Source organism: Planococcus citri, chromosome 3 (assembly GCF_950023065.1).
Source record: "Planococcus citri chromosome 3, ihPlaCitr1.1, whole genome shotgun sequence".
NCBI classification, from domain to species: Eukaryota; Metazoa; Arthropoda; class Insecta; order Hemiptera; family Pseudococcidae; genus Planococcus; species Planococcus citri.
In genome coordinates this window covers 36431904-36459330 of record NC_088679.1, presented here as the reverse complement: position 1 = coordinate 36459330, position 27427 = coordinate 36431904, and the positions used below count along the sequence as shown (strand labels likewise).

Sequence of the window (27427 nt, the reverse complement as noted above, 5' to 3'; positions counted from 1 at the left end):
AAGAAATTGCTTTTACATGGCAGTTTAATTAGCAATCTGGATTATTTCTCGTATGGATATGTAGAAGCAGGCCTTTTTTTGTATTTCTTTTCTGAGCGGGACGCTAAATTGAAGTTGCAAGTCCCTAATTTTCATACCTCCCCCCCGCCACGGTACATAATTTGAATTTTTGAGAGAAAAAAATCGAAGTACCCACAACAAATTATTTTTGAAATACCAATCTATAAACGTAATAGCCCAACAGCTGAAAAAAAGGTAGGCTGCAGAAAATTAACTGTCAAGGTAAGTAACTCAAGGTGCTCTCTTTAAGCATCAAGTCTTGATTACAAGAACCGAAAATAATGAAAATATCTTTTAGCATAAATTACTTACTGACGTAAAACCTGGGGGGAGGGGTTTGACAAACAGGAATTTCATAGGTAGGTACTTCATACATCAATCTTTCATAAATTTTACCACTTCAAGAAATTTTCCTCGATTTCCAGATTGGATTTCAAATCAATAAAATAAAAATCCTTGTAAGTTTTTCAAATGGATTTGAGTAGAATTTGAATTTTTCAGCTATAATATGTACTTGTCAGCACCTAAAATAAGGAACTACCTCAAAAGCTGAAAACTTAAATTTACCAATTTAGCGTCCTTTTTTGATCGATTCATAACCACAAATTTTCAAATTTCGTGTCTTTCATATCTTACTACATTGATAAACTTGAATGGCGTTGTTTCAGGGAGAACTGCATAAAACAACATACAAATTAATTTGTAGTTTTAAAAAGTATAGTGTGCGATAAATCAAATTCAAGCATTCTACATATTTCGACAATTTCATCAAATTTTGATTTTTTAAAATGGGATGGGTCGTTTTTTTGTTGAAAATTTACCAAAAATCAAAAAACCAAATTCAGCATTTGAAATATTGCCTGATCATAATCGTAATACATTTTTGGATGTTATTTCCATGTTTTCTTCTACAATCCAAAAATTTTTTGCATGAGTGAGGAACCTGGCCACCTATTTCCACATTCTCCACGGTGTGCAGAATTTCTTAAGACTTTTATGCACTATCTAGGTACCTACTAAATTTTTTTTAAAAATTCGACAATTTAAGAAAACAAAACTTCAGTTTCTTTAATAATGAAATAATTTTATAAATTTGAAAAAAAAAAACGAAAGCAATAATGATGAAAAACAAATCACACTTTTAAAAAATCAATTCAAAAGGGTCTTTAGAAAATTCCCCATCGAATCGTCCTTTTTTCCTCTCCCCTCATATTCCGATTGATAAATTCGCAACAGAATTTACTCACGAACTACGACTTTTCTTACACCATTTCCTGACCACGGATGCTTTTTTTGTCTTAAAATTCGAAATCAAATTAGCCGCTAGTTGGTATTTCGCAGATACAACGGTGGTAATAGCCAAAAGCTGTAAAAAAGCTACTCAAACATTTATAAAAATTCGCATTTCGAGCTCACGTACACCATTCATCGTTAACATCCAGACTAAAGACCTTTTAAAATAATAAAAGGGGAATAATTAATAGCCATCTTTGTGCTAGGAAGCTGAAAGCGTGCACAAGCGATGAAGCAAAAGTCTACAGCCAGTACAAAGCTTATAGTATACAGCATCCATGAACGTTAAAAAAAGGGAGCAGAGTATACAAGCAGCAGGGCAGGGAAGAGGTCGCGAGGCGAATACTGAACATTATACAACAATACAGAAGGCGCTTATGTAAGTTAATTCGAACGATAAATTATCTATAAAAAGAAAACAATTAAGAAATTCCACACGGTTCAATTTTTGCTGCGATTTAATACAAATAATTTTCTAATCGTATAAGGCCAGGGCTATATACTCGTACGTTAAGTTTACATTTTAGTACCTACTATAGGCGCTAATCGTGCGATACTTTCATTGGATGCATGGGCTGGCGGATTGAGTGAGTACAAATAGGCAAGCACGAGTAGCCGCAATCGAAATTAATACTTTTTGTAGCGGCGTTTTCGGACTCGTGATTAATGATCTTGATAGCCGAGCCGCGAGAATGAAGAGAAATTAATACTTATACGCGCGTTTTGATTGCGGCTGTATAATTTTATGATATGTCTTTTCATCTTTCAGACATGTATTGTGAATATGGCACATCTTTAGGTAGGCTTTTATCGCGTATGTTACGCTCTACCGGACGTCTAAATATTTAAAATGTCAAACAGATAAATACACCGACCAAACGAATAATTCCAACTGTCCAACGCCACCGCCCAAGGGGTGGCAGTGCGATGCACAATAGACGCAAAATTAACGTGTTAACCAACCGCTTCCTCCAGGTGATCGATCCCAGAAACAGAGCCTGAGCTCAGCAGCAGCATTTGTTCGCTATATGTTTTGTCGTACCAGACTCCATACTTGTATACGGTCTGTTTGTTATATCTTTTAATTATTATTTCCTGCCTATTCCTATGGTAATCGCATCGCAATACCAAGGCTACCACCGTTTTCACTGATTACTTTGACCTTGCTATAATTTCTTCTAGAGTACTCGGTGCTAATTCAATTTATTGTTTCACCGCTGTCCTCCGCTCATGTTGCCGCTGCCAGTCCACACCGTTGCAGATTTGTCAGCAAGTTCAACGCCATCGATACTTTCACGCGATAAAATAAATCCAACTTACCGCATTGCATAGCTATGGTAGGTACGTTTCTGCGAAGAGTACCAGTTCATTTATAACTATTTCGTTCGATAAATAAAAGTCATCGTTACGAGAAAAAAATCCCCTCGTAGCGTAATCGAGTTTATTAACATTTCAAAGGAAATAAATATGCACAGTACACGCTGGGTAGATACATACATACATAGAAGATAGTAAAGATACTACAGATAAATTGCTCGCAACAAAGTTTTCGCACAAATATAGCGTTTACGTAGACATACAGAACAGACTGTACTTATAATATGTACCAAAACTAATATTGCAATGTACAGGAAAAAACATCTTACCCCGAGACTCGAGGTGCTTTCATACGTCCTTTTTATTCGTTATTTTTCAACATGATTTTAGATTTGAAAAAAAATTGAAAATCAAGAAGCATTAACAGAAGTACTTCCTTATTTTTCATTTATACATGAAATGAATAAACTGTGGAAAAACTTCAGAGAAAATAAATTAAATTCGGTAATTTTTCAAAGCTTTGATTCCAGAAAATCTTCTTTCTTATTACCTATCCTTTTGAAATTAAAAATCGAGTTTTGTATTTTTTTTCCAAGTTTCCATTTTCAATTTTTCACTCGTTTTTCGTACTTGGGGCCGATATAGAGGGAGGAGGAAAAATAAAACATCTTTGGCACTTTTTGTTTGAAAATCCATCGAAATTTCGTACCAAAATTAAACTGCCTCAGGCTGAGATTTTCATTTTATTCCTCTTCCAGTGCTACCAAATGATAATCTTTGAGGGTAAAAGTAGTTTTCCATTTCGGCCTCCCGATACGAAATAAGAGTGACGTTAGAGGAGTCACTTTTCTATTTTTTTAAAAATTCGATAGAGCGTAGAGCGTAACAAAAAATTATGATTAAATGACCTCAACAAGACGTAAGAAAAATTTATAATTTTCAGGACAATGCCTAACCCGCCCCTTTTCGAGTGTTCTAAGTTTTAAAAATTTGAAAATTTTATTTTTTTGTCCCAGTGATTTTTCGATGCCTCATCCAACGAATAAAAAAAATTGAGAAATGTTATTTTTACTTTGAGCACTGAGCAGTCGTCGGGGAGGTTAAACATCTGACCTGAAAAATTAAAAAGGTCATTTAGCTATGATTTTTTGCTAGGCTTCAGATCCATTCTAGGGTGACACTTCCCCACAATATGTTATTTTTGAAGGTTGTTTGCTCTCTATCTCGTATTATTTTTAATCGCGATTGACTTAAAACTCTCCAATGTTTTTTAGGTTAGCGATGCTGAATTTTTTCATATTGATCACACTCACCCTTCATTCGATCATCTTCTTGGACATACCAATGACCAGATGGAGCTACGGAGGACATCGTCCCCCAAAAAATACAGCCACTGTCCATCATATGCAATATAAATATTGCAAACGACGACGGAATTTTCAACGTGAAATTTTGACGACATTTGAAACCAGTTTTTCGGTTATCTTTGATCTAAAGCGCAATTGGTATTTTTCATCGTCGAATATGTGTTTGGCTTCGGGCATTTCGGGTAGTTTGATGCTGACGACGATATCACATTACATAGGATTTTTCTACCGAAATTGGCAAATGCATCTGTAATTTTTCATAAATTTTTCATAGCTGCAAGAATATTCAAATTCATCCTACGCTTTTTTTTATACCACCTCGCCGGTACACAGTTCGGATACATTATACAAATGTGCATTTCTCGTATATCTACCGAATTTCTGCACTAATCGGCGCGCCGGGCGCCATATTGCGGTGCTAAAAATTCTTCTTCGAAGAGAAATCCTGGTAAATGGAAATTTAACGCTATTTTCTCATGCCAAAAAATACATAACGACTTTTTTTTTTTTAAATTAGCCACCATAAATCAGCTTGTACCCGGGTACAGAGAGACTGGTTCGCGTAAAACCAGTCGTTATGACCACCCCCGTTATCCTCCATCTTTAACTTCTGCCATGTACACAGTGTACAAAGATATCGCCATCACAGCACAAGCACTCGAACGTATATTTTCTCGCGCGTCGCGTCGCTCCAGCCACGCCACGCCAAAGTGCAATTTATATGCGTGAACGTCTTCGATAAATTATCCGTCCAATCGCAAGTTAGCTAGGGACATATGCAATATGCAAACATGCAGAAACGACCACTGCTGCAAGGTGGTTTGCGTAATTACCTAATCAGCCGAGTCATAAGCAGATAAGTAGCTCGGGTAAGGAATGTACTTCTTTTCACCGCAGAATCCAAGAAGAGCTTGTAGGTACATATAAAAATACGCCAGAAAGTATAAGTAGGTACACTTCTATTCTACGTACCCAGGTATCGTTAAAATAAGGGACGAATTTCAAACGAGGTCGTCTCTTTGATCCTATGCGACGCGAATTAATCAACTTAACGAGAATTTACTGCATTATCTACTCGCAAAGTAAAGGAAGTTAATAGCTAATTGGCAGTACCGGTACTTGATCTGTAATATAAAGGGAGCTGCAGAACCAGACCCGGAGATAAGAAAACTTTGTTCTCACATCCACCAATGTATTTTTCAACTTCGCAAGTAGCACAATCAAAATTTAAATTTTATACAGGCTAAATATAATATTACAGGGTGAAAACAAAATTTTCATCAACTAATAATCATTGTGTTCTTTTCGTCGACGAAAACAACCTTTTTTGCAAGAAAATTCCCTCATTTTGAAATGAAAATCGCAAAATCCGTGATATTTCCTCGACTTTTTCAGAAGGGCAAAATTTCCGCACGTTTTTGAGCAGTAAGCACCCAAGAGGATTCTTAGGGAATAGGGATGGAATCCCCCAAACATGAAAGGTCTCAAACAAAAAGCATACTGCTCATTTTTTCTTTCACAAATCAATCATGAACTCGCTTTTTACAACTCAATGAACATGGATATCCTGTGACAATCTAAAAAATACATATGTTTCAAAAATCAAAACACACCAACATCGGATGCTTTGAGGTAGTTACAATTTTTCAACTCAACAATAACCAGCCGAGTTGGTTTTGAACAAACCTTGATACACACTTGAATTTGTTTTTTTGTCAATCCAGATATATCCAGATACTTATGACCCTTTTATTTTTCCATTCCAAACAAAACGAGCTCGTCTCGGCTTTAATATTTCAAGCAATACATAAAGTTGACACGTTGAATCGCTTACGAGTATTTACAAGAGCATTCCAATGGTTTTCAAGGCACAAGGTACCTACAAGGCACCGAGTCTATACCTACGTTGAAGTGACAGAACACAAAGAGGATACTTCAACTGTCATCTCTCAGTCGAGAGCCCCAATATCGATGTCGTTTGTCGATGGTGGAAAATTTTCCACGCCTCTTGAAAGAAAACACAAATCAGCAAAGCGTCGAAGGCCATCGTTGTCGGTTTTTCGCGTCCATTTGTGGATTTCCTTCGCAAAGTGGTGCTTATGGCGCCAGTAATTAAAATTCGAACACGATAAATTTTTCAAAACATCGCTGCGACTGCGATCGCATCGTCGCGCATTTCCATACGCGTGTGGGTGTCCGCCATCATGTTCAAAATGCATAATTCCAACATTAATAATTATTACCGGACACTTGTTATCTATCCACGTTTCGTCGCTTATTTATTTGTTTATCTTAGTATTCTTCCAGTGAATCTAAATTTTTCTCATTTATCAACGTCCCCTCGACTGGTGTTCGCGTATTTCCACCGTTTCACTCGTGCGACCAATGCCGCACCACAGCACGCGATTTTCGAACGCGATAAAAACAAAGTACGTGAACCCAACGTACGAATAAATTCCGAATATATTATCTTTTCAGCTGATTGATGCTACCTGCCCTAGGTAATATGTACCATGTGCCCCTTGAATGTCACACTTTTTTGTGCCATATGACATTATGAGTCATATACCATCTCACAGAGCTCACAGAAGCTTAATAGGAATCTTTTACATTATAAATTTCAGTTGGCTTTTTTGTCTGGATATGACATACATACACCGAAACATTTAAGAATGTGCCAAGCATACAAAAAAGTAAAAATGCATAAAAAATTGCAATCTTTTAACCAAAATGCAATTTTTTTCAATTAATTTTTCTTTATGAAAGTCAATTTTCTGCAAAAATGTTATTTTGTAACTGTGAATCAGTAAGAATCGTAGAAGTGCAGGGAGAACTGCATCAGAGACTGAAATTAGAGGTCTACATTGGAAAATGATTGATTCTAATCGGATCTGATCAAATCTGACCAAATCCAGTTTCATGGATTCAATTTGACCCGCACATATTGTGGAGACCTGTACCTGGCATGCAACTCACTATTTTATTTTTTTTAGTGACTTAAGTGACTGAAAAATAGCAAAAAAGTGACCAATAATTTGAAAAAAAGTGACCTAAATTTTGAGAAATCTGAGCAAAGTATATAAATGCCTTTTTTAAGTGACATCAATGCAAAAAAATAATACTTCAGCAAAAATTTCGATTTCTTATTCTTCAATTAGGTATTATCTGGCCAAACAAAAATTCTTTTGGAATCGTTCGTAAAGAAATTTCAACCATCACCATCCCTCGAAAGGATGAAAATATCGAAAAAAGAAACCCACGAATTCGTTACACTCTACCAATTTCCGTGCACTTGAAATCAACATCAACACTTCCTGAGTCGCATTATTTCAGGCTACTCGACGTTTAACAAATAGTCTTCTCTTTAGTGTCAATTCTTCCATTAAAATGTCAAGTACACGATGACCAAAAGTCGATGAAAAATCTCCGGCTATAATTCACAGTCTCATTCGTTTTCTGTTCAACAAACCATAACCACAGCTGCACACCTTCGAGGTAAATACGGCTCTAATTTTAAAATCCTACAATCATACAATCACTCAAAGTCGCCAAATTCCAACATTAAATTGTCATACCAGTTGGGATAATTTATTTAGGGAAAAAAACCCCACCTATTTCTATGCACAATACCTATAATGGCTCAAGTCGATTAAAACAGAAGGAAACAAATCCACATCGTAAATCAAATGCACTCGCAAATGTCTGCAAATCAAATAAATTTTATTCGTGTATAGAAGTGGAAAGCCAAAAAATACTGTAACCTTAATTCTAATTTCTAAGCTTCTTTCGAACGATCATTTAATACCAATTAATCATTCGATCGATGGGTAATTACTCGGTTAAATTGGTATTAACGTCGCAAAAAAACCAATACTTACCTCATAAATCAATATTTATTTTATCAACTTTTGCCAACGATTTTTATTAATATAGTTTAGTGGAGTTGTTAATCGTAATAAAGATAAGAGGATAGGTATGGAAAAATTCTCTAAACCGTATAAGCACCGTTAACTATTTTACGGTTCGTTAATGAAAGATATGTTAATGGTATAAACCTCAGGTATAAACGCGTTAATTACCTTGGATGGATTTTTTCTCAACTCTTGTTTTTACAACAATTGCAAAAAAAAAACTCTATTTTTTGCCGGCATTTAAAATTCAACCTCTCGCAAAGTACGGAAAATCAGGCCGCTCTATGAAGGTATTTGAGAGGACGATGCGGCATGCGGCGGCGCTGGCGTCTCATTTTTCATGTTTATGCAAAACTGCATTTGCCATATTTTACAAGATGCGCGGCGGAGACGTTAGGTGGCGATATTTTTTTTTTACCTCGTCTCTCTTGAATAATGAATACGTTTCGGATGCTCACTCGCACTCGCAAAATCCACCATCTTAATCCGGGTTCATTCGTCCATATATGGATTTGAGCGTAGGATGTCTCCGGCGAGTAGCGCATCTCACAATATAACGTACGCGTATATACACTTGTATTAATCTGCATATCCGCCAGATCAAGTCGCCAGGGTTTACCAAAACTTGGCCAGTAATAGTTGCATGCAACCAGTGCCCATTATTCATCCGAGTTTAGGTATCTGATTGTTTTATTTTCATTTTCAATAGTTATAAAGACACCTAGCGACAGATTTTTAATGCAGTATTAATTAGTCCCAGGTCTACGACAACACCTGCTCAGCGTTCATTTGCGACTTTCGACCGTTTCAAATTGCAGAGTACAGACCAAACCCTCAAGTGAAGTCATTGCTTCGGTATTCGCAACGATTCTCCATCGGTCCGGTCATACTCGTTAAATTTTTTAACGACTTTGCTAAGCGTAATTTAAAATAACACAAAACTATTAATCGAATTAACGACTCGATTGTATGCAGAGGTGAATGTGTAGTTACGCCGTCGTCGCGTCAACCCAAACTCTGCACATGCAAATACGACAAAACTATTTACGATCTCCACATAATAGATTTCAATAATCGTAAAGAAACAAGTCAAATGCCATCCATGTCACGTATAATGCATTGTAAATTCAAGTACTAATCAATGTTACCACAGATGTCTGATAATTTTACAAAAAAAAAGAGAGGATACTTTCATATCAACATCTCGAAATATATGAGAAATTCTCAAAAATTAAAGAATTTAATGAAAATGCTTCAAATTTTCAAGTCAAAGAAAAAGCTACCAAATTTCCAGTTTTCTAAAAAAGGTCATCACCTCATCACTAATCAAAATACATATCAACAAAATTATCTGAAACTGATACTTTTGACACAATGCGATATTTTTTCGACCTTCTCGTAATATTTTTCTGTCACCATCCCCACCTTCACCTCCATATAAAATAAACATCCATTTTGAAGTTCATTGAACTATACTGATAAGAGTCTTCTTTCGCTTACCTCAGATGAAATATGACATTTCAATTAAAAATAATCGCGGATAATCCATAGAATTATTAAATATTGATACGAAGTACTTTTTTTTATCCATTTCCTCGACATTGCAACAAAAAGTCATAAAATCACGAATAGGTATAAATGGCATTATAAAAGAACCGAAAAATTTCAAGATCTTTAATCTGTCTGGAATTTTCTCTACCAAATTAGTATTTTTCACACGTACTCATTCCAGACAGGATCCAAAATCATTTTAAGAAAAAACCATCGTAAAGTGTTCAAACTCAACAAACACGAATTGTTATTCAATTTTTTTTCAATATTGGGGTTAGATGTAAATCAACTTTTTTTTTGGTAAGTAGTAAGTACATATTTTAGACCACTTCTAGGAACCATCGAATGGAAAAAATAAGCCGATACTTGAACTTAGCGCCTTCAAATTAATAACACTTTGAATTTTTTTATATTATTAGGCTACTCTTGGACTTCCGGATGGTGTGGAAATCTCATTTTGGAAATTTCTCGTAACAAAGAGGATGAAAAAGTATCGTCACTGAGCTCAAAATTGAAATCTCCAATTTTGAAATTCGAGTTTTTCAAATTTCAATCACTGGTTCCAAAATTTTCAAATTTATTCTCCTTGAAATGCTATAAAACAGAATGACTTCAGGTTCACCTATGTAGTTAGAGATATGCGCCTTTAACGTTTGCAGAAAATCACAATTACGTAAGTGGAAATTTCAAGGTATACCCTCAACCATCCAAAGGATTAGAACAGAGATCATGATGGTTCTAGTTACCAGACTATCGAAGACTCTCTTTTTTCACAAAAATGACTCGGTTAATAAATTTTGGGTTCACTTTCGATTAAAATAAATTGAAAATGAGGTTAAGTAATTTGAAGAGGTAACATGAAAGTCAATTTTGAGGTGATCAAGTGAATATTTGGATAATAACTGATGAAAGATTTTTGCAGCATAAGTCATGTAATAAACTACCTACTTACTTAGGTACTCATTATCATATTTTATTACTCTCGAAAGAAAAGTTTTTGCTCACCTGTAACAAAGACAAAATAAATTCTCAATTAGTAAATGTACATATTAAAATTATCTCACAGAGCAAGGCAATTTATATCACAAGGCCTGAAAAGTTTTGAACAAATAAATCTAAAAAATAATATGTACCACAATATTGATAGGGATAGGGTATAGTAGTCTGAATTAGTTTTCCTTGAATTATCAACTTGACGAACAATGAGAATAATTTAGAATAATTTCTCTTGTTTAACATTTTACTTACTTCCCACATTAATGAAAAAACGTTCAAAAATTCAATGAACTTGAATTAAAACACGAAAAGGAAAGTTTTTTAATTGTTTAGCTGTGACATTTTACATCGATGCAAGGGTGAATTTTCTAAGTTACTGTTCCAAAAATAATTTTTTGAATTTTAAAAATCAATTTTTGATCGAGTTGAAAGAGAATTCCCTATTAAATTTCGTCGTCGTTTCAAAAATTTCCTCTAATCCTTGTCTGATCTATAACTCACCATTCACCAAACATAGAAAAAAGGTAGTGTGCTCAATAATGTTCTTTCAATGTTTCTAATTTCCTGGGTTATTGAAAATAGCTCAACGTCCTCCTACTTTATCTCCCTCCCCTGTAGAAATTACGCCTGAAAGATCACTTCAGTGCTACTGCTAAAGAAATGGCATAAGTATAGGTTAACAGTAAGCAAAACTTCGGCTTCTTGTTTTCTTTGCACAACTTGTAATACCCCGGACTTGTTTCTTCACCTCGAGTCTATTTTACGAACCCTTGGCAAGAAAAAAAATCTCAGAGTAGATGAAAAATAGGTGGGTGTTGCGCCGCGTATTAATTCCCAGTTAGCGCCAGTCTCTCTGCATTACGTTCAAGCAAGTATATAATATAGTAATACTGGTGTATTTTTTATCAACCTATGTCATTTAAATACTTATAAACACGGCTCGTTCGTCGTATATCCAATCATCGGCGACCACTAACACCGATTTTACATAGAGAAAGAGAGAGAGAAGATATATGAAAAAAAATCACCTAATTATCGTAAACAGACGTCATTTCTTTCGCCATTCCAGCAGTCTTTTATAATTAAACGATTTCCGAAACACCGCCGTCTCAATAAACATCTAAAGTAACGACTAAATAGATGCTACATATATAAATAAGTATATAATATACCTATTATACCTAAACCTATACACCATTGAAATGCTTCAACTTTTAATTATATTACTTACACTATTCCGTCACATTGGCATTTAAAATGTAATTTTATCTATAAAATACCACTTCCACTTTGACTATACAAATCATCTCGCTTCGTTTGCTTCTTTTCTTACCTCGTACTGTATACTGTAAATCTATATACGGCGTGAAAAAAATTTCCTGCAATGCCACCAAACAGCTCTTAGACAAATTCCGATAACAATCCTTAACTTGTTATCATGTTTACTCGCGAATTAAATACCGTTATACGTAAAGAGTTGATAAAAAAATAAATACAAAAGGAATGCAGTAGGTACTCATCGTTTACTCATCTGTAAGATTTTCGATACCAGAGAAAAACACGCGATGATGATGTCACCTTTATTTCTTTCTTTTTCTCGTTCCTTTATTATAACGACATCCGTCATAGTTGAAAAATAATTACGCGGGTAGCGCACGCAATATCAGAATAGGAACGTTTTATACATTGTATCAATTTTCTCTTTCTTTGTCTGTATTTATTTCTCAACCAATGAGCAGCTCGTACTGATATTCTCAAAGATACCGTCTCGAGGAATTCTCACTGATTAACTTCTCGTCATCTCATCATCATCAGTTCCAACTTCCACTTCCGTACTGGTAGGTATTTTTTCTCCCCGTCTACCAGGTTTCAGGATCGTAAAGAAAATCACGTTCGAGTCGTTTATCAGTCGATGACATTTCATTCTTAGGGTTTAGAGATTTGGTAATTGAAAAGACAGATTATGTACTTAGAAAAATGGGAGTGTTGGTTTGGTATGTTGAGAGCAGAGTGAACGAGGGGGGGCGAGAAGGGTGGAGAGCATAACAACCTTGCTTGATAACAATATTTTTATGTACGTTCAGATGAATTTGGTTTCTTACATCAGCTTACAATAATTATTAGTCATCTACGTTTTGATGGTAAATATTTAGAAGAATTCACTTTATCACATGAAAAAAAGAACATTAGGCAAAGTGATGGACTCGAGTAGTCCTTCTCGAAACTTTTTTTGAGCTTTCGGTGCTGGGATAGGTGGAGTTCAGTATTGATTAGAAAAGCTCACATTTTTACCAAATTTATTACTAGGAAAGGAATTTTTATAGCTCGTCAACTCCAATCGAGGTGAAATTCCGCTCACTATTAGAGAGTACTTATCTACATACACAAAACCAAATTTTGAGCATTCCAAGGTGATTTTTTGATTTTCAACGAATTTTTGAACTCGGTAAGAATTTGAAAATTGGTTTCTACGTCAATTTTATAATAGAGAACCTAAATTGACATGAAAATGATTGCAATTGACTGGAAATGGTTGATTTTTACTTAGGGACATGTCCAGGAAATTTTGAGAAATATTCTGCAGATAGGCGATTTTGGTAATTTTTCGAAATAGAAAATTATTCAAAAATGTTTCTCCCCTCGAAGTTGCTTCTCTTCTGAATGAATACGATCAGTTTTGAACTCACATGGGAACTTCAGAAAAAGTTGACCTCATGAAAAATATTTGCTCCTGGTCGCACAAGTATTCCGTTTACATCAGATGAACAAATTAATCGATAGCTTTTTTCAGTTTTTAAATATTTTCTCTCTCACAATGTCGACAAAAATGACTAATCGAATGATTAATCACGATGATCGATTTCTCAAAACGTGCAATTGTACAGAAAAATCTACTTAGGCAAAACAAGAACACCGTTTCTCAATAATTCTAACGCATAAGCGCCATGCTATTTCATTGCTCGGCAATTTTCATTAATCGCTCATTGGATCTAGATCTACATTCATCACCTTTAATTATAATCGTCGATTCGTAATCAAAACATTCAAGTTTGTTTGCAGCACCAGCAACACTTTCATACAGTCGTATTTGCGTCACGTTCCATTTCAACGTTCAATCCATCACGACTGGCTGGAATAAAATATGTGAAAAAATATTCGCGAATCGAATGGAATAATCTTGTACCAAAGTGCTAACCGTGCCGTACGATCGTTTAATTTTGAACGCGATTTACTTACTTATATATGCGAGTGTTAAAACGTTCCACCTCGTCGAAATGATAGCTTAATTAATAATCCCAACTTATCATCTACCCACATTAATCGTTTAATATACGAGTATACGCGATTACAAGCTACTCGGTAGCCAAAGAGGGGACAAACAAAACAACTTGGAAATATGTAAAACGTCACGATTTGTCTTCTGGATGCAGCTTTACGTATTCTTAAGAATTTTTATACGTATTTTGCGCGATTGCAGCGACGGCATGCAAGGCGTGAACATTTTCAAAACTGCTATGCTCGTGTATTTTGGGCGTTTTCCAAATCCAAATGTCCAGTGAATCCAGCACGAGGAACAACGTTCTTGTTTATATTAGTTTTTCAAAAACTCGGGTATTTTCTGGCCTTATTTAGTAGGTATAACGTAGGTTGGTAGGTAGGTTAGGTGCACAAAAAATTAAAATTTTCAACCATCATTTACATAATCTAATAACACTACGTAGCGTACGTTCCAGCGCCCAATTACTAATTAAACTTTAGCTCGACGTTTCAAAGTTTACTCATAAGCTACTGCTGGGTGCAAAGTTTTAATGTACTAAGCCCACCAATCCACCATCGTCCTCTTACTATGTACGACAAGACGTATCTCTATCTATATAGCATAAAAGACTCCATTGAAAGCTTCTCTGTAGTGTAGTTCACCACTGTGCCTTACCGGTGTTCCTTTAAACAATGATATTAGGAATTTGACGAAACACCATGTTTACAGCTTCTTAATTACGTTAAGTGCATTTTCATAATTCAATTCGATTAAAGAGAGCTTCGAGCTTCGACTGAGGAATTTCGCTTGTATCGCGAGAATGCTGGTCGATTTTATAATTTGAATAATTTATCTATTCTATAGCAAACAATTCGCATTAAGCGGTCTCGGCAGCTTGAAAAAAATTACCGCCACAGATTGCTTCGAGGAAGACAGAAGCTGCGATAGAATAAGAGAACAAGGGAGGGAAGGAGGAAACCACGGTCGAATGTTTGATTTGAAATTTATTATTTAAATTTACACTCCGCCACGGCGACGGACTGTTCGCTGATTATTTAGTAATTTCAAATTGTTTTCAACGTTGATTGTTTCGTTATTCAGATTTCTTCGGAAAAAAGGTTTACATAAAGGTCGTAATCTACTGGGTGAGTAACCAGTTCATTTAACAAGATTTTTTTTCACGATAAATGCTTCATTTCATTACTATCTAGGGTTGAAAAGCACCGTAATTCAGGTAATTCCTCATCAAAGTCATCAATGCTACACAATTTTCACCATTCGTCCATCCAAAGTTATCTATCTCAAAAATAAAATTCTTTCAAAGTATCGTTTTCGAGCTATACAGATCTGTTTACTTCTTATTGATCTGACTGAGGATTTTGAAATAATCAGGGTAGTGAGGAGAGAACAGATCTGAATTTGGATTAGAGATCTTTTTACTATACTTCATGCCGATTATGAAGCCTAGAAAAATAATTTGAAGTGAATAAATCAGTACTGAGGTTATAGTATAAGAGTTACAGATCTTATTTACTTCATATTATGGATCTGAAGTCTGAAAAATCGAAGTGGTGAAGTGAATAGACCTGTTTTTAGGTTACATATCAGTTTACTCAAGTACTGAAGTGCATCTTTGGAAATGAAATTTCGACCAAAACTGGGAGAAAATCGAAATTTCACCGAATCGTCCCAGAAAGCAGAAATTGACGTGTAGTCTATTTTCAACCCTACGAATCGATTGCAAAAGGATTTGAACCGTTTTGAGCAGTTCTAGAGCCTCCAGCAGATTTTTGAAAGTTGAGATTCACACATAATGAAGCTGGTAAGCTAAAATTAACGGAACTGTTGAGCCGTTCTGGAGCCTTCTGCTATATTCTGGACATATTTTTGGAAGAAAACGAAAATTTGACAATTCTAGAAAAAAGCATGGTTTTTAACAATTTTTGGTGGAAAAACGTGAAAGCTTTGGATAATTTTTAGTAAAAAGTAGGACTGACAATTTATACCAAAAAACAAAACTTTTCAAGAAAAAAAAATGAGAATTTCTGACAGTTTTTGAAATCACACAAGATGTGACGATTTTTTAGCAAAAAGTATGGCTTTTAGGCAATTTTTAGCAAAAAATTAGACTTTACAAAAAAAGTGACACTTTTTTGAATTACGAGTATTTAGCTAAGAAGTGAACATTTTTAGTAATTTTTGGATTGAAGCGAGTTAAAAAGCAACCAAAAGTTACTTTTAATAACTTTAGTAAACTTACAATATTAGTTACTGTAAAAGTAACCAAGTATCCATGTTCATTCAAAAAATGTTGTGAAAGTTTCGACTTTCAAAAATCTGCTGGAGACTTCAGAACTGCTCAAAACCATGTATTTGAAACCGTCTCCAATCAATTCGGTGAGTCAAAAATAAAGTAGGCAAATAGGTACTACTATTTCGGTTTACTAGATCCATTTGGTAAAATTTCAATTTTTTTGTAATTTTCCTCCCAAATTTGATTTTTAAAAATTCACCAAAAATCGAGAAATGTCTTTAAACATCCGGAATTTTGGTCAGTCTTGTGTTTTTGCTTGCTTTTTAAATTTAACTTTGCCCGTGTCGAAGATTCATCTGCCATAACCTTATACATGCAACAATTTAAAAAACAACGAAGAACTAATTGCAAGTATTGAGATTATCAAAATAATGGGACATTTTTTCAAACTACCAAGCAACAAATCCTGTTGGCTATCCAGATATTCGAAATATATCGTAAACCATTAAAGCATTTTTTTAAAACCCGTCAATTAATGTTTTTCCACCGAAGATGAAATCTAAATATGTGAAAAAATAAAAATGTACGCGTCTCGTAGTGGGAAAAAATCAGGAAAAATAATAATTTATGAACGGTCATGCGAACGATTCAGCGTATCCGGGAGCTTTTTAATTTAACGAATAATACGGCTAATTGAAACGGCCCATTTCACCGCGAGCATGTCGTCGACAACTCGCTAAACCACGACTCTTACGGACATTTTGGAGTAGGTATTTTCATGAGGAGGACGCCAACGACGGTCGACGATGCTACACAATGTGGGCGAGCGGGCAGTAGAAGGGATCAGGCTGCGACAGTGGTAATTGGAACGTCGCGAATAATATGTATAAGCACATCGGGGTTAATTCGGCGCGTTATCTGCGTGCAAAATCAACGCTGCAAAAGCTCTCTGCTCTCTCTGTATACTCGAATATCGGTGCTTTGGCGTTATGTACTCGCGTTGTCGTATAGTATTTGAAAAGCTCGCCGAGTATACTAGGATGGGAATTATAATTCAAATCAAAGCACTTGAATGAGTGCTAGATATTTATCGCGAGTGTTCGATGTATACATAACCTAAGGCCATGTAACCATTATGCATATGTACAAGAGGTTGCCGAAGTCGAACTGCCTTTAATTTTATGCCAGTATAATATTCGTGACGAGTCGATATACGTAGTGTGTCATTTGAGAGCACCTACTCCTACACGTACAGGAACAGGATAGAAGTCCTTCCTTATGTACCACCCAATGGCCTATATGCTGTAATCATTCAAATTCGTAGAATTTTTTCCTTATTTGCCCCTCATTCGATGGAGAAAAAAACCAGCACGAGCGAGGCGCGATTGAATTGTTATATTAAATGACACGCGATGAAATAAGTAACAGTAGCACCCGGCACCCATGATCGACGAATACTTGGGTGGTTAATTAAAATTCTGTTTGGATGTTGCCTTCGGTTGGTTTGTTTTGTGTGTGTTTTTTTTTCTATTTTATTTTTCGCTCTCGTAGACGCGCTTAAGCACGCGAAGTTATTTTCGTGATGAACGGTGAAAATTGATTAAGTTGTTGAAAATACTGGCGCGCGCCCGTACACATATTTGTATGTAACGTTGTTTTGGTTATAATTGAAATTAATTTGTGGTTTTTCACCCAATATAAACGCTCGCGCTAGTAGACTGCCTCGAACTTAATATCTAATGTAAGGCTGAAGGAATTTCAAAAATTTCTTAAACTCAGTCGAACATTACGAGAAATAGTGCGGGGGTAGCGGAGAAGACAAAAAGCACGCGTGTTGCGTTGCCATTTAAAAAAGCATATCGTAAGGTATCCGCTTCTATATAGTATAATTCCGGTGAGAAACGGGTCACTAGAAGAAATAAGTCGCTTGTATAGTGTATACTATATAAACTGGAGTGAATGACATTTTGTTATTAGAATAAAAACGGGATTGTTGCCAACTCATGCGATATTTAAAGATAAATTCGAACTGTCATGGAAGCAACGAGCTGATAATATGGTAAGAATTGTTTCGACGACTTTTAATGAAGTTTTTCCGCGTATCGCGTACCGCGTACGTACCATACGTACGCCTAGGTACGCCAATCCGCGACTACGAGTGTCGAGTATATTCTGTGCAGTCTGCAGTCCTACTACGTGGGCTCTCTTTCGATACGCGATCGTATCGCAATATACGATGAAACCCTGTGCGCGTGCTGCGATAAACATCATCTCTTCTGTACGTCAGCATTTATACGGTATGAGAAAAATACCTCGATGAGGTCTGCATTTCCAACGAATCAACCAACTAACCATTAGGTGAAATGATTCCTTCGTCTTTTGTTTGCATTGGATTAGATGACGCTTAACGGTGTGACGATGATGTTTAATTAGCTGCGAGATTTATTAGGTACGTGTCAGCTAAATAAAAATATGTATTATGGAAAAAATTTCCCCGTTTTCTAATCTTAGAACAACGCGATAGTCAAGCGACGCGAGACCGGATGTTTAAAAATTGTTAAAAGTTTTGATGGACGCGTAGTCGCGTAATACGATAGATTTTAACCGAGATGAGCGAATAAAAAAAAACAATAAGAAAAATGCGTGTGTTTTTCGAGCTACAAGTACGATTTGGTTGGCATGTGCGATCCATATTCCACTCACATCTCGCACCTAGTTTTTTTTCCTCGCGTATCGCGAGTTTCTTACTCATTTCAGAAATTAGATGAATCAGCGAGAAAAGAACTGCATAAAGTTCTCAGTAATGTTGACATAGTTTTACACAGTTATACGAGCAGATAAGGGCACATCCGGTGTAGTCTGAATACTTCGGAGAACAAAATTTACCCCTTGAAGGCCTCAATTAAATATCATGGAAATGCTACATACCTATACCTACGTATCAAACAATATTCATGTCTCTTTACAGAATTGCGAGAGATAATATAGTAGGTATGTACTCCAATTTAATTCAAAGCTCGCTCAATTCAAATGTGATTCTTATTAAAACAGAAAAATCAAAAAAGACAAGTCAACGTGTCATCTAAGTATTTTAAAATTTGAAGGGGCGAAATTTCACGAAAAATTACGAAAAGGTGATTAGTGTCTACCTTTGCACATTGTATGTATTTCTTGATTTTTCTTATATGTTTTTCTAGATGAAAAAATTTGAATGATTCAAATCAATATTTTCAATTTTACTCACTTGGAGAAACAACGTTTCAAATTTTGATGCTTTTTCAGTACCTTTCTCAATGTGACTTTCACTTGTTGACCCAAAATTTGACGTAAGCATTTCCGGAGCAGCCTTCAAAATCCAAGCAAATGATTAATATATCTATCCATTTCCACACTATCACTTCATTTTTGACCAGTATAATTTTCATTTGAAACAATTGAAGCATGTGTTTCCAAAACGCACTAAGTCCAAAAAAATATTGATAAGAAATTCATGGTACTTAGTACAATTTGGAAACGTAGACATGGACCAAATTGGCTGATTTTTTGATATGTTGTAGCCAAGACCCTTAGACACAACATATCAAAAAATCAGCCATTTTGGGCCGCAACTTTATGCTAGATGGCCTTGCAACCTCAGAATCTTTGAAAATGGACTTAGTGCGTTTTGGAAACACATGCTTCAATTGTAAATCTCCCTCTTCCCAAGAAACTGAAATATGGGGGGAGGGGATTTTAAAATTCTGCTTTAGTATCTGTACTTACTTTTCATGTGATGTTTAGCAAACATGGCCACATGAATATGAAAAGTAAGTAAGTAAGTAAGCACGAAAGCAGAATTTTTAGGATTTTTTTTCTTCTAATATTTCAGGTTTTTGGGAAGGTAGATGCCTAAAATCGTTTCAAGTAGAAATGTTGCACGTCAACATTGATATTAGTACAATGAACATATGAGTACTTTAGAGTCAAACCCAGAATTCTCCACTTTTCACCATTTTGAGAAAAACGCAAAAAACTGATGAAAGGTGGGAATCAGTGGTAGCAGGTTTCTGATCTCGCCTATATATAGTGCTTCGGGTAACAATCGAATTGACAAAAAAATTTTTTTTTTCAAGTCTTTCCATAGCAGTAATTCACGATACCATTTTGGAGAATTCTGGTTTTGACTCCAAGTCCGTAAAAAATATCGAAAATACACGAAAATGCATGATAAAATGAAGGATAATTTTAGATTCAAGTCTGTTGAAAGTATCTCAAAGTTGTTTATAGTCGACTAGAATGAAAAAAAAAATTTTTTTGAAGTATTTTTTTCAATGTTTGACTTGAACCCTGGACTTTGGACCCCCTAACCATCATGGTATTGAATGGGGTAAAATGTTGAATGGCAATTGATGCGTACCTACTAACTGTACCCAAAACGACCATAATCTCATTTTTGAACATTTTGGACATTTTTCCGAATTTGACTCTGACCTGGTACTTTGGTGCCCCCCTGACTGCGTCATTGTGTCAGATAGGTAAAAACGGAGAATGGCAATCGATGCGTACCTACTAACTGTACCCAAAACGATCATAACCTCATTTTTGAAAAATTTGGAGAATTCTGGGTTTGACTCTAAGGTACTCATATGAACAAATAAAAAATTCAAAATTCTGGAGAAAAAAATAATACACAAAAATTTAAAAAAAAAAACAAGATTTGCACAAAAAAAAACGGGAAAAGCAAGATGAAAAGGACTTTTTACACAACTTGTATACTTCTCAAAAGAATAATTGTCTGTGTTCTAAAAAATTTCAGCAAAAATATTGACATTGTTTTTTTCCAACTTTTATAGAACTTCGGTTCATTCAAATCTACAAAATAGTCAACTTGAACTGGCCCAATGACCGCATAAAGTTTATTATTACCAACACACCGCAAAATACATATTATTATTCACTTTGTATCTGTATCCAAATCAAAAGAGAATGGCACACTCTGATGATAAATCCTACATCGGTAGATTACGTAGCTGGGAAAATATGCATAGTAAAATTAATGAGCTATCAACCACAATCTCCAAACTATGAAACTCAAATTATTAATGTTATTTTTTTTCGAAGTCACGAACTGTGAAATGTTACAATCAAACTACAACATATTTTACTTTGTACAAAGTATGCAGTTGACGATGCAATTTTCAAAAAATTTAATCGTGAATGATTATCCTTAATATGCGTCATTCATGCAAATTGTAAACTTCGAAAGACATACTACATTTTTATAATTTACACAGCAAATCTTACACGTGAACAAGAATTATGATACCTGCTTTTGCCTCTGTTCAACTTCTCTCTCCTCACGTTTCTGAACTGAAAAACATGAACAAATTTAGAAATTTTGAAAAATTTGGCATTCCTTCCTTTGGTAAAAATAGAATTTTTTTCCATGAAATAAAATTTAGATAACGACGAACGAGTACTAAATTCATTTGGACCAAATTTTCCCGCAATATGATCGAATTTCAAGCACTTTGAAACCACCACGAATACCATTCGATGCGAAAAAAGTTGCCTGTGCGGTACCCCCAAAAAACCAATCCATTTAATCAGGCGAACTGAACGTGTGTTCGAGTTGCTAAATCGCACAATGGTGCTAAACTGGATGATGCCATCGACTGGATTATAAAAATAGGAAAACAATCGATGCGCAATGGAATTTCCTCGCGACCGCTACGTTCGGGCACCAATGAGGTGGAAAAATTTTCTCTTCATTGTTTTGTCTTCTTATCATAAGACGAAAACGAATGTACCATACGTATGTATTATCATGGAACGATGGCGAATCGAATGCAAGAAAGCATTACGTGCTTCGGTCCCGGCTTCGTCCGAAATAAGCATTTTTAAATCACACTCTAACGGCCGGTCTTGCTGCCAATAAGCGTATTTACGATTTAAAAATAGTACCTACCGATAAATTTACGCATTTATGTACGCTCATAATGGTAAGTAAATTATTAATATAAAGATTACTTCGTACCTAAGGAAGAGAAAGAACCGGGGGAGCTGGGAAGGAAAAAGAAAAAAAATGCAAACACGAACTGAACGAGGGAAATACGATTAACTCGAACATATGTATGTTCGATTACTCTTTCAAAAAACCATCATCTATGCATAGGTTTAAGTATACGTACAAGTGCTTACATACCTATCTAGGCTATGGCACTTGAAGATATTGTCGGATTGTAATATGTAGTAAAATGCGAAAAGAAATACAGAAAAATAAATTACCTGTGAAGTGGATGGCGGTAGAAGCCAATATTCCTTGCACAGATTGCGCATTCTGCTGTAATAACGATTGATAGTCTTTCTTGACTAAATTCATTAAATTCGACTCCATCTCGGATGTACAACAGCTCTTATCCGACTTACATATCGATAACGATTTACCTGTAAAAAAAAAAATATACATATGTTTAGTAGAGAGGTATAGAAGTATCGGCGACATGTTATCGTTTAAATATTATAAGTACATGTCATCGATATTATACGTATATGTACGTAAATAACTAGTCGTGTCAGCTTTTTCTGCCCCTCGCTCAAACGTTGGTTTATTCGTTGAATTCTTCATTATGTGGCGTGTATTTTCGCACATTTGTAATTATACAACATACATACTTCTCCAATTCACCCACGGGATATTCTCAACAGGGTAATAATCGGAGAAAGGTCTCAAAAGATGAAGCAGGTGGGGGAGGGAAGAAAAAAATTCAAGAAACCTTATTCGCAGGTTGTTTTTTTATGTATAACTTTCCGCATAAATGTATAACATCGACCATCCAAGCATGTAACTTATTTCGAAGTGTTTGTATTGTATGTCTATGCAGCCTACGCTGCACAACCGCACCATGCTCCATAGCCCTTGTTCTCGTATCGAATAACATATTTCAATGAGAATTGCTCGACGAAGCGTTGGTAATTAGACATGAAACTGTTAGCGAAACGTACCGTGTCCGAAAACCATCTTTAAAAGGCTTCCTTACAAACGAATAGGGTCCGTTTGCGCTAACAATAATTATACATCGCGAAATAATAAAATAACACGTACGCCAGACACGCTCGCTCGCCTCCTATAGTCGATAATCAATCGTCCTATCATCCGTATATGCGCCTTCTTCGTCGCTACACATATACGTACTTCTTGTCGTATGCTGTACGACAAATAAGAAAGTACCTACCATGTATATAAAAATAAGAAAAGCAAAACATGGCTTCCGGCTAGTAATTTGCTATATCGAAAGTACCTACCTTTTCAAATAAACTTTATTATATATTTTATCAAACTTTCACATCGATAGACCACCCCAATAAATACATCCAGCGACAAGAGTTTCCTATTTCCTAAAGGGGAATTCAAAGTCATACTGTGACCTTTTTTTCTTCGTCTTCTTAAACGACGAAACACGTATGGACGCAAGAGCATATACACGTAATTTTACGTTTGATACGAGCTTATCAAATGAAAAATGGGCAGAAGTCTGCTTATTCGAAAATTGGATCAACAAATTTTCCAACACTTGAAACATTTTGTAAAAATAAGAAAACGGAATTTTACGAGTAGAAATATTATTCAAACGAGAGGCCAATGAAGTTGAGAGAACAATAGGAGACAGAGAGTAAATTTATTCCGTTCCCTAATCATTTTGCGGAAGAGATTTCCACCACTCAAATTATTCTGAAGACTAAAAAACATCAAATAAAATAGAAGTCGATGAAAATCGTTGGAAAATTTTCAAAATATGTGGTTCCCAGATGTAAAACACCTATTTTTTTAAAAAAAATATGTACAAAAAAAAGAAACAACATTTCAAAAAACTTCCCTGCTCTCTTCCATTTTTGAAAAATTTCTTTCATTCAATGCTGTTTTCATTTTTAAATACAAATACATCCTAGTTCATCGGGCTAGTAAAGGTTTTTTCCTGAAATGGAATAATATGGAAGGCAATTTAGACACAGAAATGATAAGTATACATATTTTAAAACCAATTCAAGTAGGTATTTTTAAAATTTTTCCCAATTTTTCAAAGCTCTGTAGAAGGGAACAAACATGATATTTTGTAGTGTTTTTTTTTTTTTTTTATAAAAACCAAAAGTTTTAGGGAGTGAGAGCAAAGAAAAATCACTAAAAAAAGGTTCTCAAGTAATAAGTGAGTAAGTATGTAAGCACAGACCACCTAGATTGTTGAGCAGAGCCTTAATTTTATAAGTTCAAATTTTCTCACTTTGAATTCTTAATTTGAAAAAATGTCTTTTAAAACGCAACTTGAACTTAAAAATCTCGTTCAAATACACATTTTCTAAAAAAAAAATCCCCGGAAATGTTCGAATGACCTAATCATAAAAATGAACCCATTTGAGCGTAAATTCCTTCAACGATAGTTAGATCAATTCATAGGTGGCGAAAAATGCCTTCTACATACAACAAACCAGACTCTCGTTAGCTTGTAGATTAACGGTAATGAAGTGATAACACTTTAAGCACCGGTTTTTAAAATCAATAAAACGCAGCCAACGTTAACCGAGCGATCATAATAAATTGTACTAAATATTTACACAATGCGATGAGATTTTTCAAGAATTAAATCCACTTTGGAATTACTCTAAGCGATAGTAGATTTCAACACATACACAAGCTAAACAGCATTACGGTGTTGTAGTTGATGTTGAACATTCAATCATGTCGAATAAATCCCTCCCTTTGCAGTGCAGAACTATAATAAGACCGGTCAGTTTTATGTTGAGCACGAAATCTTTATTAGTTTTGATAACGAATTCGCCATCTTTGAGAAGGAAGAAGCTGGCTCAGATGAATAGGAAATTGGCGAATCAGTCATAAGCGTCGTTGGTTTTTTCCAATAGATACTCGTAGGTAGCTAGGTAGTAGGTACATCGTGTTACATGAAGAAAATAATTCCAACTTGAGAAAAAGCTGCTTTGTTTGAAAGACTACATATTGTGTAAACTTTTAAACGTGTGCTCTGAATACCACCTCAAGATTAACTATTCGTACAAGTACTTCATGTACACGCCGAGATTGCGAACATACGACAAAGCCGCGACTAATACTTATTTGTATAAAAAAAGCAGACCTTTTACCGTAGGCAACCAGTGTACCGGAAATTTAGGCCACAGGTGGGCCTTCGTATGTCCTTTTTATCTCCGGCATAAAGTCGAACACTGGCATTTCACTTAAAAAGGATACGCGCGTATTGTTCATAAAGATGAGTAAAGTGCTTCACAGAAAAAGAAAAAAAAGCGTAGAAAAAAAGCTTAGTCGTTTGTTCCAGTTCAGTGTTGCCAAACGTCGTAAATAATGAGAGATAAAAAAAAAAAGAAAGCAATCTTTCCCCTCACATACGACGCTTGAATATTAAATCTGATCGCTGACTCGTGAGTATTGTCGTATTTTAACCTGTTCTTCTCTGTATCTTTTCTATTTCGAAATGATACGTGAAAATATTTTTTTCTTCGCTTAATTTACCTCCGCAAACGTTTGTTTTCCGGTTTGTTTGGTTTTTTAAAGATTTTTCCGCCGTATGGATAAAAACCGTCATAAGTTTAATAGGTAAGCGTGATCTGGATCTAAACGCAATTACTCCTCGCAGGAATGTAGTCCTCTAAGGGCAATTATTTCGTAGAAATATACGTATCCTCACTCCTTCGTAATTAAACGCGTCGGGTAATCGCTCGCAAAAGCTGTGTAATGCGAGTTGAATACCTTAATAGCCTTTACATTTACCATTGCTTCCACGATCTCTTGTGCATTCATCTGTCTGCAAATATCCACGATGTGTTCATCATAGTTAGCAGAAATGTATTGCTATCTTTCGAAGTTACTCGATTGAAATCGATAGCTTTTAGAAGAGGAACAGATGATGAAGGGAGATATTTGAAAATTATCACTATTGATGACTGAAAAGAAATCCGAACTTTTTATAACGCCCAGAGAAGGATCAGGGATATGTGATCCCACAAGGAGCACCCCTCTTCCAACCAAAATAGGGCACAACTGCTCTTTTCCACGCTTACAATTTTGAAAAATTACTCAATTTCAGCTTGATTTTTCCAGAAAGTTGAAGAATTATCTATATAGAAGCAAATTCCCTGAATTTACAAAAATTTTCAAAAATAAACTTTATAGTCCTTGAAATTTTGGTTTGGAGGACTTCAGGACATGCTCCTGTTTCGAAGAGAGTGTTAGTTCAAAAAATTACTTTAGTAAACAAACTGTAGGCCTCTTTCTCGTAATTTTTTTTCTCAAAAATCGACCTTTTGTGATTCTGATGTTTTTCACCGGAGACAATTGATATAAAAAATAAAAATGAAACAATAACCATTTGGCCAAAAAATGGAGAAAAATCAAATCGAAAAGCATTTAAATTCCCCACTTGCGGAGAGATTTTTTTACAAGAAAGCTTTGTTTTATGAGATATGTATTTCGAATAAAACCTCCGACGCTTCCCATTCGACGAATATTGAATAATTTTTGGAACTGAAGTAGGTACGAATAGATAAATACTTCGTTTTGGAGAATTTTGGATACGTTCTTATGTAGTAGTGTCAAAATCTGTGTACGTAACACTTAGAAATATTCCCTTGTTAGTTCTAAAAATATGTCTACGATTTTTCAAACTTTTCGGTTTTATGTAAAGGGGCGATTTGAGGTAATTTTTTTCTCAAAATTTGCATAAAAATGAACGAACACAATTTTACATCTATCAAACCTTTTATAAATGCACATGATGTCTAAAATATACATCAAAGTTTTTTCCAAACCAAAAGAGAAGGCAAATTGAGAGTTTGATTGATTTTTCTATAAAAAAAAATCAACCGAAATAAATTGCACGAGTTCAAAGCCCAATTTATACTAAGATTCTATGTACGTACATAGGTAGCCTAATATTCGTGTGGATGTGGAAATAAATTCAACGAAAATTGAGGTTTACGTATGTACAAGCGAATAAGTAAACTATGTGAACGACATCACATACTTATTTGAAAACTCTAAACGGTCAAAGCAAACGACGTTTACGACGACCACCAACAAGAAGAAGAGAAATTCATTGTTTGAAAAATACCTCATCATGGATTGTACAATTCTAGGTACGCATACCATACCTTACCATACCATACCGTTACAACTACATATACCTTTACCTACGACGTTGTTTAAAAATCTATTTGATATTATTTACCGTCTGTTTACACGCTATGAGATATTTACCTTTGTATCAAACCATCATACAGAATACAACCAGAAAATAATTACACACGTACAAAAGCTTAGGAGAGAAAAAAGTTACCTACCCCTTCTGTACGATCCTAGTTATAGTGTTTGATTTCGCCATAAATACCTTACGTATTCATTTTAACTTTTAAGTAT

At 35.1% G+C, this 27427-nt stretch overlaps 1 protein-coding gene across 1 annotated transcript in view; it reads right to left on the bottom strand.

Moving 5' to 3' along the window:
• LOC135840708 (glypican-1-like) overlaps positions 1 to 27427 on the bottom strand; it is a 149391-nt gene that overhangs the window by 80796 nt on the left and 41168 nt on the right. Inside the window, exon 2 of the mRNA XM_065357359.1 lies at positions 22276 to 22434. Coding sequence (XP_065213431.1) covers positions 22276 to 22434 — 159 coding nt within the window. The remainder of the gene's footprint in view (positions 1 to 22275; positions 22435 to 27427) is intronic.